The 14,682-nt window shown below is 54.5% G+C and overlaps 4 protein-coding genes across 4 annotated transcripts; 2 read left to right on the forward strand and 2 right to left on the reverse strand.

Annotated features, from left to right (window-relative positions):
• Positions 1–401: 401 nt before the first annotated feature.
• On the forward strand, positions 402–2,210 carry V2A60_008598 (glutamate decarboxylase; the record flags this gene model as incomplete). Its single annotated transcript, XM_083259870.1, has 4 exons — positions 402–679; positions 763–790; positions 856–1,461; positions 1,521–2,210. 4 exons carry the CDS (start codon positions 402–404, stop codon positions 2,208–2,210), a joined length of 1,602 nt encoding a protein of 533 aa, XP_083115996.1.
• Positions 2,211–2,378: 168 nt separating this feature from the next.
• V2A60_008599 (acetylornithine transaminase) lies at positions 2,379–3,922 on the reverse strand (the record flags this gene model as incomplete). Its single annotated transcript, XM_083259871.1, has 2 exons — positions 2,379–3,647; positions 3,773–3,922. The coding sequence occupies 2 exons, from the start codon at positions 3,920–3,922 to the stop codon at positions 2,379–2,381; spliced, it is 1,419 nt and encodes a 472-aa protein (XP_083115997.1).
• A 629-nt stretch (positions 3,923–4,551) lies between these two features.
• V2A60_008600 (uncharacterized protein) lies at positions 4,552–6,171 on the reverse strand (the record flags this gene model as incomplete). The annotated part of the gene is made up of 1 exon (XM_083259872.1): positions 4,552–6,171. The coding sequence occupies one exon, from the start codon at positions 6,169–6,171 to the stop codon at positions 4,552–4,554; it is 1,620 nt and encodes a 539-aa protein (XP_083115998.1).
• A 2,696-nt stretch (positions 6,172–8,867) lies between these two features.
• Positions 8,868–11,631, forward strand: V2A60_008601 (ankyrin repeat domain-containing protein; the record flags this gene model as incomplete). The annotated part of the gene is made up of 4 exons (XM_083259873.1): positions 8,868–10,117; positions 10,230–10,611; positions 10,686–10,943; positions 11,242–11,631. The coding sequence occupies 4 exons, from the start codon at positions 8,868–8,870 to the stop codon at positions 11,629–11,631; spliced, it is 2,280 nt and encodes a 759-aa protein (XP_083115999.1).
• Positions 11,632–14,682: the final 3,051 nt, after the last annotated feature.

A 14,682-nucleotide genomic window follows, 5' to 3' on the forward strand; every position in this document is an offset into this window, starting at 1 on the left:
TACGTGTTATGCCTGGACAGAGCTCGATTGGCCCGGAATCGCTGGTCAAAGTCGCTTGCTTTTGTGGCGGTGTCGAATTGGGCCAGCCAGGTGCACATTGGCCGGCCCGTGGCCTACATGTCCGTCTCCAGACGGCTAGTCCAAGCAGAGGAAGAGGAAGGGGGAGGGGGAGAAGGAGGATGAGGCTTGAATTGCTGCCCCTCTCCTCCTTCAGCTTGTTAAGGTTTATAGCTCCCATCAAGCTTGCCCCTCCTCCCTCTCGTCTCTTTCCAATCTCTCCCCCCTCTTCTTCTTTTTATTTACTCTGCAGATACTTTTTTTCTTCTGCCCCTCAAGTCAAGTCTCTGTACCCGGTTTATATTCATTTCACATAAGAAAAAGCCATCATCCGTCAAGTCACCATGGTCCATCTCACCCGTGTCCAGACCGGCCTCTCGTCGGACCCCAAGGCCGATCCCAAGGCCGCCGCCGCCGCCGCCGCTCCGGCCGACCTCCACCACAAGGCCTCGCAGCTTCACCTCGCAGAGTACAATGACGACTTCACCACGTCCGTGTACGGCTCGCGCTTCGCCCGCGAGGACCTGCCCAAGAACCACATGCCCGAGGGCGAGATGCCCAAGGAGGTGGCCTACCAGATGATCAAGGACCAGCTGAGCCTCGACGGCAACCCCAAGCTCAAGTTTGTTTTTTTTTTCACTCTCGATTCAAAAAAGCTTGACGCATATCTTGTAGAGCTTGCTAACCTCGCAACTTCCAATCCAGCCTTGCCTCTTTTGTCTCGACTTACATGGTGAGCTCCCTTTTTACATGGGATGGGGCTCCCAACCTCTGACTGACCTCGTTTGCGAACCATAGGAGGAAGAAGCTCTCAAGCTCATGGCGGACGCCTTTCCCACCAACTTCATCGACTACGAAGAGTACCCCTACACGGCCGACATCCAGAACCGGTGCGTCAACATGATTGCCAACCTCTTCCACGCGCCGGCCGACGACGCCATCGGCACCTCGACCGTGGGCTCCTCCGAGGCCATCATGCTCGCCGTGCTCGCCATGAAGCGCCGCTGGAAGCACGCCCGCCAGGCCGCGGGCAAGCCCGCCGACCGGCCCAACATCATCATGTCGTCGGCCGTCCAGGTCTGCTGGGAAAAGGCGGCCCGCTACTTTGAGATTGACGAGCGCTACGTCGACTGCACCCGCGACCGCTTCGTCATCGACCCCGAGACGGCCGTCGGGCTCGTCGACGAAAACACAATCGGCATCGTCTCCATCCTCGGCACCACCTACACCGGCCACTACGAGGACACAAAGGCCATCAACGACCTGCTCGTCGCCCGCGGCATTGACTGCCCCATCCACGTCGACGCCGCGTCGGGCGGCTTCGTCGCGCCCTTTGTCGTCCCGGACCTCGAGTGGGATTTCCGCCTGCCCAAGGTGGTCTCCATCAATGTCTCTGGCCACAAGGTACATCTCCCCTCCACCTCGCATGCACTTTGCTCTTGCAATCATCTAACCCTCATCAGTACGGCCTCGTCCACCCCGGTGTCGGCTGGGCCGTGTGGCGCTCCTGCGAGCACCTTCCCAAGGATCTCATCTTCAACATCAACTACCTCGGCGCCGAGCAGTCCTCCTTCACGCTCAACTTCTCCAAGGGCGCGTCCCAGGTCATTGGCCAGTACTACCAGCTCATCCGCCTCGGCAAGCACGGCTACCGCGCCATCATGAGCAACCTCGTCCGCACCGCCGACCACCTCTCGGCCCGCCTCGAGGAGCTTGGCTTCGTCATCATGTCGGAGAAGTCGGGCGAGGGCCTGCCCCTCGTCGCCTTCCGCTTCGCCGAGGGCGCCGACGAGAAGGGCGCCATCGAGGACCGCGTCTACGACGAGTTCGCGCTCGCCGCCCACCTGCGCGCCCGCGGCTGGATCGTCCCCGCCTACACCATGGCCCCCAAGACGGACGGCCTCAAGATGCTGCGCGTCGTCTGCCGCGAGGACTTTTCGCGCAGCCGCGCCGACGACCTCATCTCCGACGTCAAGCTCTGCCTCGGCATGCTCGCCACCTCGGACAAGGAGTCGCTGGAGCGCGCCAAAAAGTACGTCCTCGAGCACGTCTCGTCGCACGGCAAGAAGAAGCACAGCCACACTGCCCACGAGTACAAGGACGAGGAGCACTCCCTCCAAGGCAAGACTGGCAAGACGCACGCCGTCTGCTAAAAAAAAAATATGCACACGTAGTATAATGATCTGTGAGATATACAATAACAATGTACAATGAAAATAAAATATTATTCATATATACCAAGAAAATGTGCAAAAATGCAGTAGCAAAAATGCATAACGCCGTGTCTATTCCTATCTTGGATCGCTTCCGTCTTTTCGCACTTACTTCCTCGTCGCAGCAATGGCCGCTTCCAGAATACCCAGACCAATGCCAATCTCCTCCTCGGAAATCTTTAGGCTCGGCACAAAGCGCAGCGTGTTAGTGCCGGCCGTAATGACCAGCAAGCCCCTCTCTCGCGCCGCCTTGATCACGGGCGCCGGGTCCTCCGTCATCTGCAGACCCAGGATCAGGCCCTTGCCGCGCACCTCCTTGACCAGGTCCGGGAACCGCTCCCGGATCTTGGCGAGGCCTGCCCGGAAGAGCTCCGACTTGGCGCGGACGTCGGCCTGCAGGGCCGGATCGGACAGCTTGGTCACCATGTAGTGGGCGAGGCGGCACGCCAGCGGGTTGCCGCCAAAGGTGGTGCCGTGGTCGCCAACGGCAATCTTTTCCGCGACGCCATCATTGACGAGGACGGCGCCAACGGGAAAACCATTGCCAAGGGCCTTGGCGGTAGACAGGATGTCGGGGTGGGCTTCCTTGGGGAGGTGACCGTGAGCCCAGAGTTGGCCCGTCCGGCCGAGGCCGCACTGAATCTCGTCGTAGATGAGCACGGCGCCGACTTGTCGGGCTCTCTTGGCGAGCGCCACCAAAAAGTCCTGGCTGGCTGTCTGCACGCCGCCTTCACCCTGGATGGGCTCGACGATCACGGCGCACGTCTTGTCCGTGACCAGCGCGTCGATGCCCGCCACATCATTGTAGGTGCCCTGCTTAAAGCCGGGCACCATGGGCGCAAACGGTTGCTGGTACTTGGGGTTGTGGGTGGCCGACAGCGCGCCCATGGTGCGTCCGTGAAAGGCATTGTTGAACGAGACCACCTCTGTCTTGGCGCCCGACGGATCAATGACCTTGCCGACCTTGCGTGCAAACTTGAGCGCGGCCTCGTTGGCCTCGGACCCAGAGTTGCACACAAAGACCTTGGCGACGTCGTGCATGCCGCCCGACTCCCTGGTCTTCTCCACGAGCAGCTTCGACAGCGCGCCAGTCCATGGGTTGTAGTAAAGGTTCGAGGCGTGGATCAGCGTCTGAGCCTGCTGGGTCAGGAGCTCGGTAAACTCGGGATCGCAGTGGCCGAGCGCGGTAACGGCGATGCCGGCGGTGAAGTCAAGGTACTTGCGGTTATCCACGTCCCACAGCCATGACCCCGCGCCCTTGACGAAAACGGGGGGCGGACGGGCGTACGTGGCCACCATGTAAGGTGCATGGTCGGCAACGAGCGCAGCGCTGGGAGAGTCGGCGGCGGGATCGGGATTGGGGAGTTCTGCATCGCGCTGCGACTGTCAGCCGTAGACCAAGATGAAGTACCAACAAATCAATACATCCATGCCGGAAGAATTGATATTGGTTTATGCTCTGCATTTCGAGCGAAGCGAGGCTCAACAAAAAAAGGACGTACTTTGATCTTGGATTCAGTCGAGGCCGACAGGTTCGAGCTATCGCCGACACCGGCGGTGGCATAGGCGCGGGCGAGACGGGGCGCCGCAGGGCGTGTCAAGGAGCGCAGGGCGGCGGCCGAGTGCCTAGACAAAGCCAATCGAGATGCCATGGCTGCGGTGAGTTTGAATTCCCTCGAAACTGCTTACCGAATGGGAGATGCGAAAGGGAAGCGGCGCTGAGGGAAAGTGACTCAAGTTAAATGGCCGGAGGGGGGGATCGAGCTGAGGTGGGCCGTCGGCACGGATATATTTTTTATGGCAAGTACAAACGGGTTTTTATCGATTAAGTAGCTCGCGCCCTGTCAGTCGAAAGTTATGGGCCAATGAGGCCATGGTCATGCCTGAGCGATAAACTGGCCCATGAAAGCGCCTGCGTATTTACGAAAGATTTAATGGGAATTGTCACTTACTTTGGTCCATTTTTTTCTGAATTTTTCTGTGCCACATTCGCAGTAATAACTGGACTGTTTTGGTGCAGAGGCTGCCCCTCCTCCTTGGGCAGACTGCTACAAGTCCACTTACACGATTGGGGTTGAGTATACGGAGCTATATAATCTTGCTTCTCGCCTGCTAATATCCAACTATAACTAGACAATGAGCTACTCGTCGGGGTTCGTCAGTATCGAGCCAACTTGGACTACTGCAGTCACCCACACATTCACCATCAGCACTAATAAGACCGCCCTTGGCAGTAAATATCTCATAGTTACCATGGCAGCTATACATGTCCATCTCTCCCCTAGTGCTCCGCCATGGTCACAACTCGCCGCTTCTGCGTCGACGCCTTTCGCGGGTTCGGGCTCTCAAAGATGTCATCCAGCTCCTCCAGCGTGAACCCCTTGGTCTCGACGTTGTAAAAGTACGAAATCACCAGCTCCACAAAGTTCCAGATGCTGAAGATGATGTACGTCCTGTACCCAATCTTCTCCAGCGCCACCGGCGTCGCGAACTGGTTGATCAGGCCCGCCACGTTGACGCCCAGGTTCTGGAACGCGATGCCCTTGGCGCGCTGCTCGTACGCAAACACCTCGACGGCGTAGACGCCCTGCAGCGGCGTGATGCCGATGCAGTAGATGAAGGAGAAGATGAAGTAGAAGGCGATGCCGGCCTTGGCCGCCGCCACGTTGCCCTCGTCGGCCGCCACGAAGGACGTGCCCACCGCCATGGCCGCCCACGACAGGCCCATGCCCGCGAGCGTCGGCAGCAGCAGCCGCCGCCGCCCGAGCGAGTCGCTGAGCGGCGAGCCGATGAAGGACGCCATGGTGCTCATGAAGTTCTGCCACACGTTGAGCGTCAGCACGCGCGTCGGGTCCGTGATGCCGGCGCTGTTGAAGAAGGCCCCGATAAAGTACGAGATGCCGCCGTTGGAGAGCGCGCCCCAACAGCCGATGAGCAGGCTGTTGCCCAGGCGGTACCGCCGCGCGCGCGTCGCGAACAGCGCCCGGTAGTCGTACCACTTCTCGCGGCTCTCCATCGCCAGCTGCTCCTCGAACTCGACGAGCTGCAGCCGCACCCACGGGTTCTCGGCGTCGCCGTTGCCGTGGTACTTGGCCATGAAGGCGACGGCCTCGTCGCGCTTGCCGTGCGTGTACAGCCAGCGCGGCGACTCGGGCAGCCAGTACGCCAGCGCGCACGCCGCCCCCGGGCAGATGATTTGCGTCCACGTCGGGATCGTCCAGTTGCTGTTGCCGGGCATGCTGACCGTCGCCAGCGACACGGCGGCCGCGAGCAGGCCGCCAAAGTTGAGCATGCTGTTCTGCCCGCCCGTCAGCATGCCGCGGTACGCCGGGTGCGCAATCTCCACCGTGTACGTCGTCGACGCCGCCTGCGCGATGACGGCGCCGAACCCCAGCAGGAAGCGGCCCGTCAGGAACTGCCCGAGCGAGCCCGACGCCGCCGACGTGCCCTGGATCGCCGCCCCGGCCACCGACAGCAGGCACCCGAGGAAGATGCCGAACCGGCGGCCCGGCCGGTCGGTGCACAGGCTGATGAACGGGATCGCGACGATGCCCGCGATCTGGTACACGGCGGTGATGGTCCCCGCCGCGACGCCTACCGGCTTCACGTTGAACAGCTTCTGGAACGAGTCCTCCACCAGGAAGCTGCCCATGATGGAGCTGTCGTAGCCCGACATGCTGCCGCACAGGAACGGCACCACGCACATGAGGTACAGCAGGAGCATGTTGCGCGACAATGCCGACGGCGGCGCCGCGTCCGAGGCCTGCGCCCACCGCTCCGAGCCCTGCACGAGCTTGACCTTTTTGTCGGCCGCGCCGTTTTCGGCATTGTTGGCCGCGTCGTCGACCGGGTCGACGCTGTCGACCTTGACGCTGGCCTTTTCCGGGATTGGTTCTATCATGATGCTTCAGATCGATTGGCGGGGGGTTTTCAAAGAGAACAACACGGTGCCACAGGCATGAACAGCGCAAGGCACAAAAAGAAATTCGACCGAGTTTGCCATGATATATGAGTGGACATTCGCGGCATGGCTGCAAGGGTCGCCAGCGACACCTCCATGTCCTGCAATGGATTGTGACATTGCGCCAAGCCACATTCGAGTAATGTATATTGCCTTTCAAGAAGCAACCCAGCGATAAGGCGGCAGTAAGCTCGCGGGTCCAGGCCCAACTCCCCGCCGATGCGCTCCGTTTAGTCCACCATCAGGCCAGGGCGGGCATCTTCCGCTAACCAACCTGGGCAAGGAACATAAAAAAACGCCTCTGTAACAGTAGGTTTATTAACGGCGACCCGCAATAGATGTTACCTCCCACTTCAGACGTAAGGGGCCTTTGTCGTTGCACCTGAGCGGTGGAATGAGTTGTCCCGCCTTCTTCTGGAGAGAGCGAGCTCCGTGGACCTGGACCTGGCGGGCCTCATCGGTGGAAGCTCCTTGCACGGGGGGTCATTCATGCTGGGGTCAATCTTCCCGATCTCACATGAGCAGGCCAAAAGAAAAAAAGGACGATTCAATGAATCGCGCCGTAGTTTACCGAGGCCCGGCGACCGGCTCTCGTCGTGGGTAACGCCACTGTAAAAATACGAACGGATGAAAAGAAACTGGGCTAACATCTTTGCTCCCTACTGATAATTATTGAAGAAAACAAAAGGAGCCTTGGCGGCCAAGCTCGTATCTCTCTTCTACTGGGCCCTTCTAAGTAACTATTGCTTTCACTTTTTTAACCTCTTGTACTCGTACTCGACGCTAGATATTGCGGCAACTTTGACCGTTCAGTGCCAACTTTTTGAACACGATTGCTCGACATGATCCACGCAAGAGCCATGTGATTGTCCTGGGCTGGCGAGTAATAGTCAGTCGTCCAAACTGTCCCGTCTTTCACGTTACCCCACACGCTAAGAAGTAACTAGGAGCGACTCTCGAGATGGTCTCAATTTCTCTTCGGCGACGTTTGCCGGTTTTTCTTTTGTGGCTTACACGGGGGTCCTTATTAGCGCTCAGCCAGGAACTGGGGTTCCCCATTCCCAGAATAGATCAGTATCGTAGCCAATAACGGTACGGATTGAAAGAAGATGCGCAGCTGTTGTCACGGTCAGTAGAACTTTCTCGCATACACATACCTCGTTCCTCTCGAATCAATTACTACACAATTTCCCCACACAGCAAAGTGCATGGCAGCGAGAAAATGAGACTCGGATTGCATGTGTACGCATCACTTACACCTTGACGTAGTAAGCATATCCAAATCCACAGCCGAGCACAGTCAATCTCGACTGAGTGGGATCGTTAGTTCCAAACTTTCTGGCTCACTAGGTAGACGGGGGAAAACCTGTGCTGTTTTTGCCTGCCGAAGCTCACCTGGAAACTCACCGGTGAAACTTGTCAAGAGCCATGCCGCATGGTCGGGAATGACACAAATGCCACCATCAGACACAGAAAAATTATGTTCTGGGCAGCTCTACGTGATAACTGGTTTTTTGGCGCAATGGCATAGGTGTGTTTTTGCGGTGATGGTAATACTAGTTGCCGCGGTTTGCGATGTCAAGCCATTTGTTGGTGTGGCAGCACAGAAGGGAAGCCCGTAGCATGGATGCCACGGATACTAACGCAGCCATACTTGAACCTCATCTGCAAGAAGACGTCCTGCCACTTTGATCCCACATTTCGCTAGATGGATAACTTCGTAACCAAGAGAGACGTCATTTTGATCGAGGCTCGCGACCCTTTGCAGAAGTTTAAAAATCAGCCGGTTGCCTCACTATCTAGATAGCTTTTGTGCATTCAAGGCTTGGACATTCTTCAAGCTCAAATTTCATCTGCCAGGTACTGCATCTCTCACCACTTATTTTCAGAATAGCACCAGATGCGCAGTGCCAGTTCTGCGGCAATGTGCCCAAGCTCCCATAGAAGCCCACAGTCATGGACGTGTGCGAATCGCCCCGGCCATTCGCGAATTGGATGTATTTGTGCTTGACCTGGAATACATATCATTTCCTTGGGCAAAAAATTAGATAATGTCAACAGCTACTTGCAGCACCTGTAGCTTAGCGTGAGCGGCTAGCGATGCCGACCAACTTAATCAAAGAAGTGGACAATAACTGGCATCGTTGGTCGTGCCCTACGGAGTGCTCATGGAAGGAGTTCAATGAGAAATCCCATCTTCACTGGCTATTTGCTCTCCGAAGCAGCACCAACTGGCTGTAGGTATGCAGGCCCGTTGTTAGAGCATGGGGCAACTCAGACCAGACCACTGGTCCAACTTGCTACGCCCGGAAGCCGAAAATTTATGAAACTTGAAGCGGCGAAGTACTGCAGCTTAACTTCTTTACTACATATAAGTAAGATCGTCGGCTCCCCCTGCCCAATCAGACTGCAGAGGTGCTCGCGGTCGGGTGAGACCTGCATCAGCTTCAGCCACCGCCTGAAGGATGAATCCCCCGCTTGCCCGCGTACAGGTCCCTTCACTTGCACAATTGCACTGGCAAGTGAGCAAAGAAAAGGAACACAAAAAGCAATAAAAATCGCTTGGGGGCCCTCCAAAAGTAACCCGATTCATCGTCAACAAACGATTACCCTCTAACCCGCTTTGATTCCCCGGCATGGCTACAGAGCCCATACAAGAGCCTCGAGGCCGCGACGACAAGGCTGAGAGTCATCGAGACATATTTTTTGCCGCAAAAGCCGGCGACCTTGCGGCTGTCAAAGATTTTGCAGAGAAAGAGAAGGAGCATTTTGACGTACACAAGACGTCTACTAGCGATCTGGGCTCACGGACAGCATTCTCGATTGCCTGCGAGTACAACCACTGTGATGTGGCCGAGTACCTGCTTGGGTGTGGTGCCAACCCGGAAAGAGACAACGAAGAAGGATTAATCAAGATGACGCCACTTCATCGGGCTGCACAACAAGGCCATATCGAGGTCGTGAACTTGTTGCAAAAAAGACTCGCTGGTGTTGACGTCAAAAACTGCGATGGCACGACAGCTCTGTGGCTCGCCGCGAAGGGGGGGTACCCGGAAATAGTCACAATACTCCTCGAGCATACCAAGACGGACAGAAACTCGGCAGACGATCTTGGGAGATCGCCGTTATCTGTAGCCGCCGAAAATGGTAAAGTGGCCGTGGTCGAGGTCCTTCTTGGTGACGCCTCGGTCGACCCGGCCTGGGAAGACATGGATCGAGAGACGCCCCTCTATCTCGCTGCCAGCAATGGCCACAAAGAAGCGGTTGAGCTACTTGCCCGCGCGGCACCTCATACACTGGACTACCCTGATATGTTTGGGAGTACGCCACTAATCGAAGCCGCCAGCAAGGGGCACTTGGAGATTGTGAGGTGGCTGCTCGGGCAGGCACAGGTGAACCCAATGAAGCAAGATCTGACAGGGCTCACAGCTCTGATTTCTGCAATGGATGCCAAGCACAAGCGCATAGTTGATCTTTTGATACCCCGCGACAACATCTCGCTGCATCTGTTGGTTTCACTGACACCGACTTTCGAGGATCAATACAGCGAAGTGATTCCGCCGGCAACAGAAACATGGAGCAAATCTGAAAACAGTTACCTCACACTGGCAAAGTCTCTGCTCAACGCGGGGTATAATGTGAATACCAAGACCGACGCTGGTGTCACCGCCCTTCAGTCGGCAGTGCAAAAGAAGCGCCTACAGAGTATTTGTTTCTTGATACACGAGCACGCGTCGATTGAGGGCATAACGGCAGACGAATGGAGAGCTCTACTCACACCAAACGCGGACGAGGGGTCCTTGATCTTGACCACGAACATGGTTGCTACCATTCCCGCAGACCGTGCTAAAGCTGCGGATTTCGGTACGGCAGAGTTCTTCGATCTGTACCTTCTGCAGAGGCCGAAGGACCGTCTAAGGATTCATCGCTTAAGAGCCATGATGCATGTCATCTTCGCTAACGCTCTTCATATACTGTTGCTAACATATCTACTACAGTATACCTGGTAAAGGAGCCTCATGGGATGATATTTATGAGAAAATGCTCCATCGCTGTGCCACATTCACACATCTCTGGGAGACCAGTACACTGAAGCTATCTATCTGCGATTCTGATGCGGAACGGACAAAGATCGTGTCTATAACCTTTGCCTTGCCTGTCGAGGATGCCGCCTCTCAGTACAACCGTGACATGCAGCGGCAGAGTGAAGTCAAGATGGCCTGGAGATGCAGCCGATATTCGAACAAGCCCCACTTCTACCTGAGCTCGTTCCCCGACGGCTGGCCACACAATAGCGAGTTTGAAATACAGTTCATGCGCAAGGTGGCAGAGGCATGGACATTTGGCTGCCGCCAGGCCAGGCTTCAACTGGCCGCTATTGTGAGTAAACGTGAAACCAACCCTCACAGCAAACTACAGCTAACACTTGAAACCTTTGCTTTTCTTTAATATAGCGTGATGAACAATTAATATCCGAGGGCAGGAGGCCAGAGCTGATGAGCCGGCTCGCAAATCTCGCAAAGACGTTTGCTTTTTACCGAGTCGAACTAGAGAAGCAACTCGCGGACGCGCGCGCCTTTCTAACAGTCTATGATTCAATCGACAATCGTCACACGACCAAGATAAAGTCTCTGCTGGAGGTAGAATGGGAGAAGAATATCGGTGATGAGATTGAGAAGCTGGAGCAAAATGTGCGTGATGTGCTGCAAATCGTGAGTACTACTGATGGACTCTCTTGTCTGCCGAGCGAAGCTCAATGAAGAACGTGTAAAGGAATTTGCTTGGGCATCCATATCCGAGACGAGAATCTCTACCAGGCTCTCACAGAATGTCATGCTTCTCACATACGTGAGCATCTTTTACTTGCCTTTGGCATATTGCGCGGTAGGTAGTGCATCCCCTCTGCATCGTCTCAGGTTTTGCAATGCCTCGGACACCTCTTTTTTCTTTTATTTTCTTGGCAGAGCCGCTGACAATCCCATCCTCTTCCCCCCCCTCCCCCTCAACTAGGCACTCTGGGCCATCCCAAATGTCAGTTCTGCCAGCGTGAAGATGCCTTTCATCAAGGTTTCTGTGGCCGTTGCCTCGATCACGCTACTGATCGCCCTGAATGCCGGAAGCATTCTGGCTCTCGTCATCTCGGTCTACGACTGGGCAAGGAGCAGGATCATCAAAAATATGCAGGATGACGACAGCAAGAGTTGGAAAAACAGAGGAAACGAGTTGAAAGTCCTCCACCCTCGCTCCAATACGAGGTCTGAGTGGTGGCTCTGCTGCTACGCGCTGGTGATGGCGTGGAGGTGGCTGAGAAAAGAGTTGACGACAGAGGCACAAGCCAAGAAGAACGATGCAAGCAACGACGACGCACCAAAGGCAACAACCCAGGCAGAGCCTGTGTAGTGCTACGCCGGGGATGAAATGTCCAGTGTGGTCGTCCAAGGCGGTCACGAGCGCTGAGGGTTTGGATAAAATGTGATTGTGGCTTGCTTCTGAATCACAAAACATTCCATTTCCGAGGACAAAATTCAGTTTACGGGGCTTCCTTGTGGCTCTGAGCAGTCTGCAGTAATATATATACTGCTAACACGGGTGCATAGCGAACTGGACAGCATGGCGGGTTGGACAGCCCGCCTCGTAAATAGAACTATTCTTTTTGCAGCGCGCTTATTCCTACCAATGATGATTACGGAAAGATTGTCAAGCTATTAAGAGTAGCCGAAAGCTCAGGATCCGAGCAGCTGCAAGGGTCTACATGGTATCTGCAGCGCGCTTAGGGCATCGCAATTCGACCGACGGCCTTGAGCGGGTGACAGATTTCACAATTCAAAGTAATAAAGAGTGGCCCAGAACTTGACCATCATACGTATGGTTCTCTTCGTTACATTAATGCGGCAAGATGATGCCTCGTGGCCTTTTGCTTTTGCTCACCTTTTTCTGTTCGTCAGTGGCGCCCCGTGTGTTGGTCGGCAAGGACAAACTTGGGTGATCAACTTGGCTATACAAGAAGACGAATCAAGATGGCAGAGCCTCGAATTACTCGCTCTTTCTTCCTTTTTTTTTTCTTTTCTCTCAGTCTTCGATTGGAGATCAAGTAGTAAGCTATGAGATGAGCACAGTCTCGCGAAACTTCTTGCGGCCCGCCCCGTCACAAACGCGACGACTTAAATACTCTATCAAGATTTGCAGTTGGTATTGAGTGGACGAGATGGCCAGGTCAACGCCGAATAGCTCTTCATCTAGTACTTTCCTGTGCCAACAGGCGGACGTACTATCGCATGATGGTACCAAACGCGCATGGCAGACCTATGCCAGAAAACATGTAGGAAAACCCTTGGAAGACCAGAATCACATACTAAAATCGATCTTTATTGTGCGGCCTGGCTATTATACGCCGAGATTTGTCTTGCAGGCACGAGTTTGTACAAGCAGAGTGCACAGTACCCTGATCATCAATACTGTATTGGAGAGGTGTGAAGAGACTCTTGCACGTGACGCCAGATATCTTTTCAAGGCTCCTGGACGAAATTCGAAATTTTAATCTCAAATCATTTGGTTCAAAGGCTAAGTAGTGGCCATGTCGAAAGTTTACCTCTTCATATACAAAAACCTCGTGTCAGATTGTCAGTGTGATGCCCGATCGTTCAACAAAGACGACGCTCGACGTTGTCTGTTGGCTCAAACAATAACTGGTATCAATCAAACTACCAGTGAGTAATCAAGACCGTGGCTTCACAAACCTCCTCTACCACGTCTCGGTAGTTGTCGGCTCCAATTCACTTACCCTACAACCACGATAGTTGGCATCATTTCATTCCCAAGAAAGCCAAACTCATCGCCTTCGCCGCCCACACCCTACGGCAATACCGACCGGCAGTATCAGTATGTTTAGCAATTTCGGATTATATGGTGATCGACAGCCATCGTACAATACCGTGGGGGGCGGCAGGGCTCCGAGCCGCACACAATCACCGTCATCAGCCAACACTCTTCACTCCAATGCTCGTACGTTGAAGCGGGACTATTTTCGGATACAAACTCGGATAATACGCACACAACTATATTCGCAAGAAGCCAGAACCCCCCCCCCCCCCGGCTTATTTCCGCGGCCGGGGCCTCTGTCAAGCACAGTGCTGAATAATCTGGTGCCGTCAAGTTTTGTCTCCTTTGGAACCAATTCGACGCGGACATGCGAACAAGACCCACGACAGAATGGTTATGTCTCCTCCAGCATGGTCGAGACCACTACAATTGGGTCCATAGGATGTATAATTTGATTCCCGTACGTGTTTACGGGATTTGCAAAGACATCTCGCACTCTCCAGTTGTGCGCAATCTACAGTGTGCCCTTTCCACTTACACCACCTTTCGCCAAGACGGGGCAGCCCGCCGGAACGACCGGGAACGCCTGTAGATGTGTAGCAAACTACTTGATTTCGGATGAGTTCGCACTTTTGAAAGAGCCTCGCTCATTTGCCCCTGTCAGAAAAGAAAGAGTATTCGGCGAAAAAGGTTGTCCAACGGCGTCGAACACAAAGCATAACAACAACAAGGCAGAGAGACGGGCGGGCCTATTTTCAAAACTTGCAAGAGACTGGATGAAAAAAAGCGAGGTTGACCCCGTTTACGGAGTTGACTGCTCAGTATAGTTAGTACATCATGCATCACGCAACAACCCGCAGGCAAGCCAAGACCGTTGAACGGGGGGGGGGGGGGTTGTGATTCCATGATGGGAAAAAAAAGACAACTTGTTGCAAAGAAACTTGCAAGATCGGTCCAGATAAAGACTAGTTGCCCTGTAAACTTTTGCTGTGCCTTTGCCCGTCCCGCGGTGCCAGGATGCCGCCGGGGGTAAAGCAACATCAACAGAAGGAAAAAGGAAAAAAAGGGAAAACACATCTTTTACAACCTGTCATATTTCAGTCTGGTTCTTTTCAGCTGGCCTCTGCTGGCCTCTCCCCCGGGAAGAACAAAAATAAAATAAAATAAAATAAAATAAAAACACCCACTTGCAAAAGCCAAGAAATTCCCCGTCTGCATAAGCAGAGTTTCGTCCTTTTTCCAAATTACAGCCGCCACTTTTTTTTCCTTTCCACTTTGGCGGCGGCACCACATCCTTGCCCTTATTTACATGCCGTCCTCGCTGCCGTTCTTTTTTCTTTCTCTTTCAGCAGGACAAGGCCACCACCTCTTTTTCAGTTGTGGTGGTTTGGCTCAGCCATAAACTGGGGAATGTCTTGCGCCCATCTCCGCACACGCGCCGTCGCTTTTTTGCCTTGGTGCAACCATTTCCACACTCTTGCCACTCTCTCCTCACTTCTCTCTTTCTGCAGAAGCAGAACAAAAAAAAAAAAAAAAAAAAAAAACGGCGCAAAGACGTGTCTTGCTGTGGAGTTGAAACACGTTTCCGTTTTGTCAATGAGTGACAGGTCTCTTTCTCTCTGTCTCTCTCTC

Source organism: Cordyceps javanica, chromosome 6 (genome assembly GCF_051103115.1).
Source record: "Cordyceps javanica chromosome 6, complete sequence".
NCBI classification, from domain to species: Eukaryota; Fungi; Ascomycota; class Sordariomycetes; order Hypocreales; family Cordycipitaceae; genus Cordyceps; species Cordyceps javanica.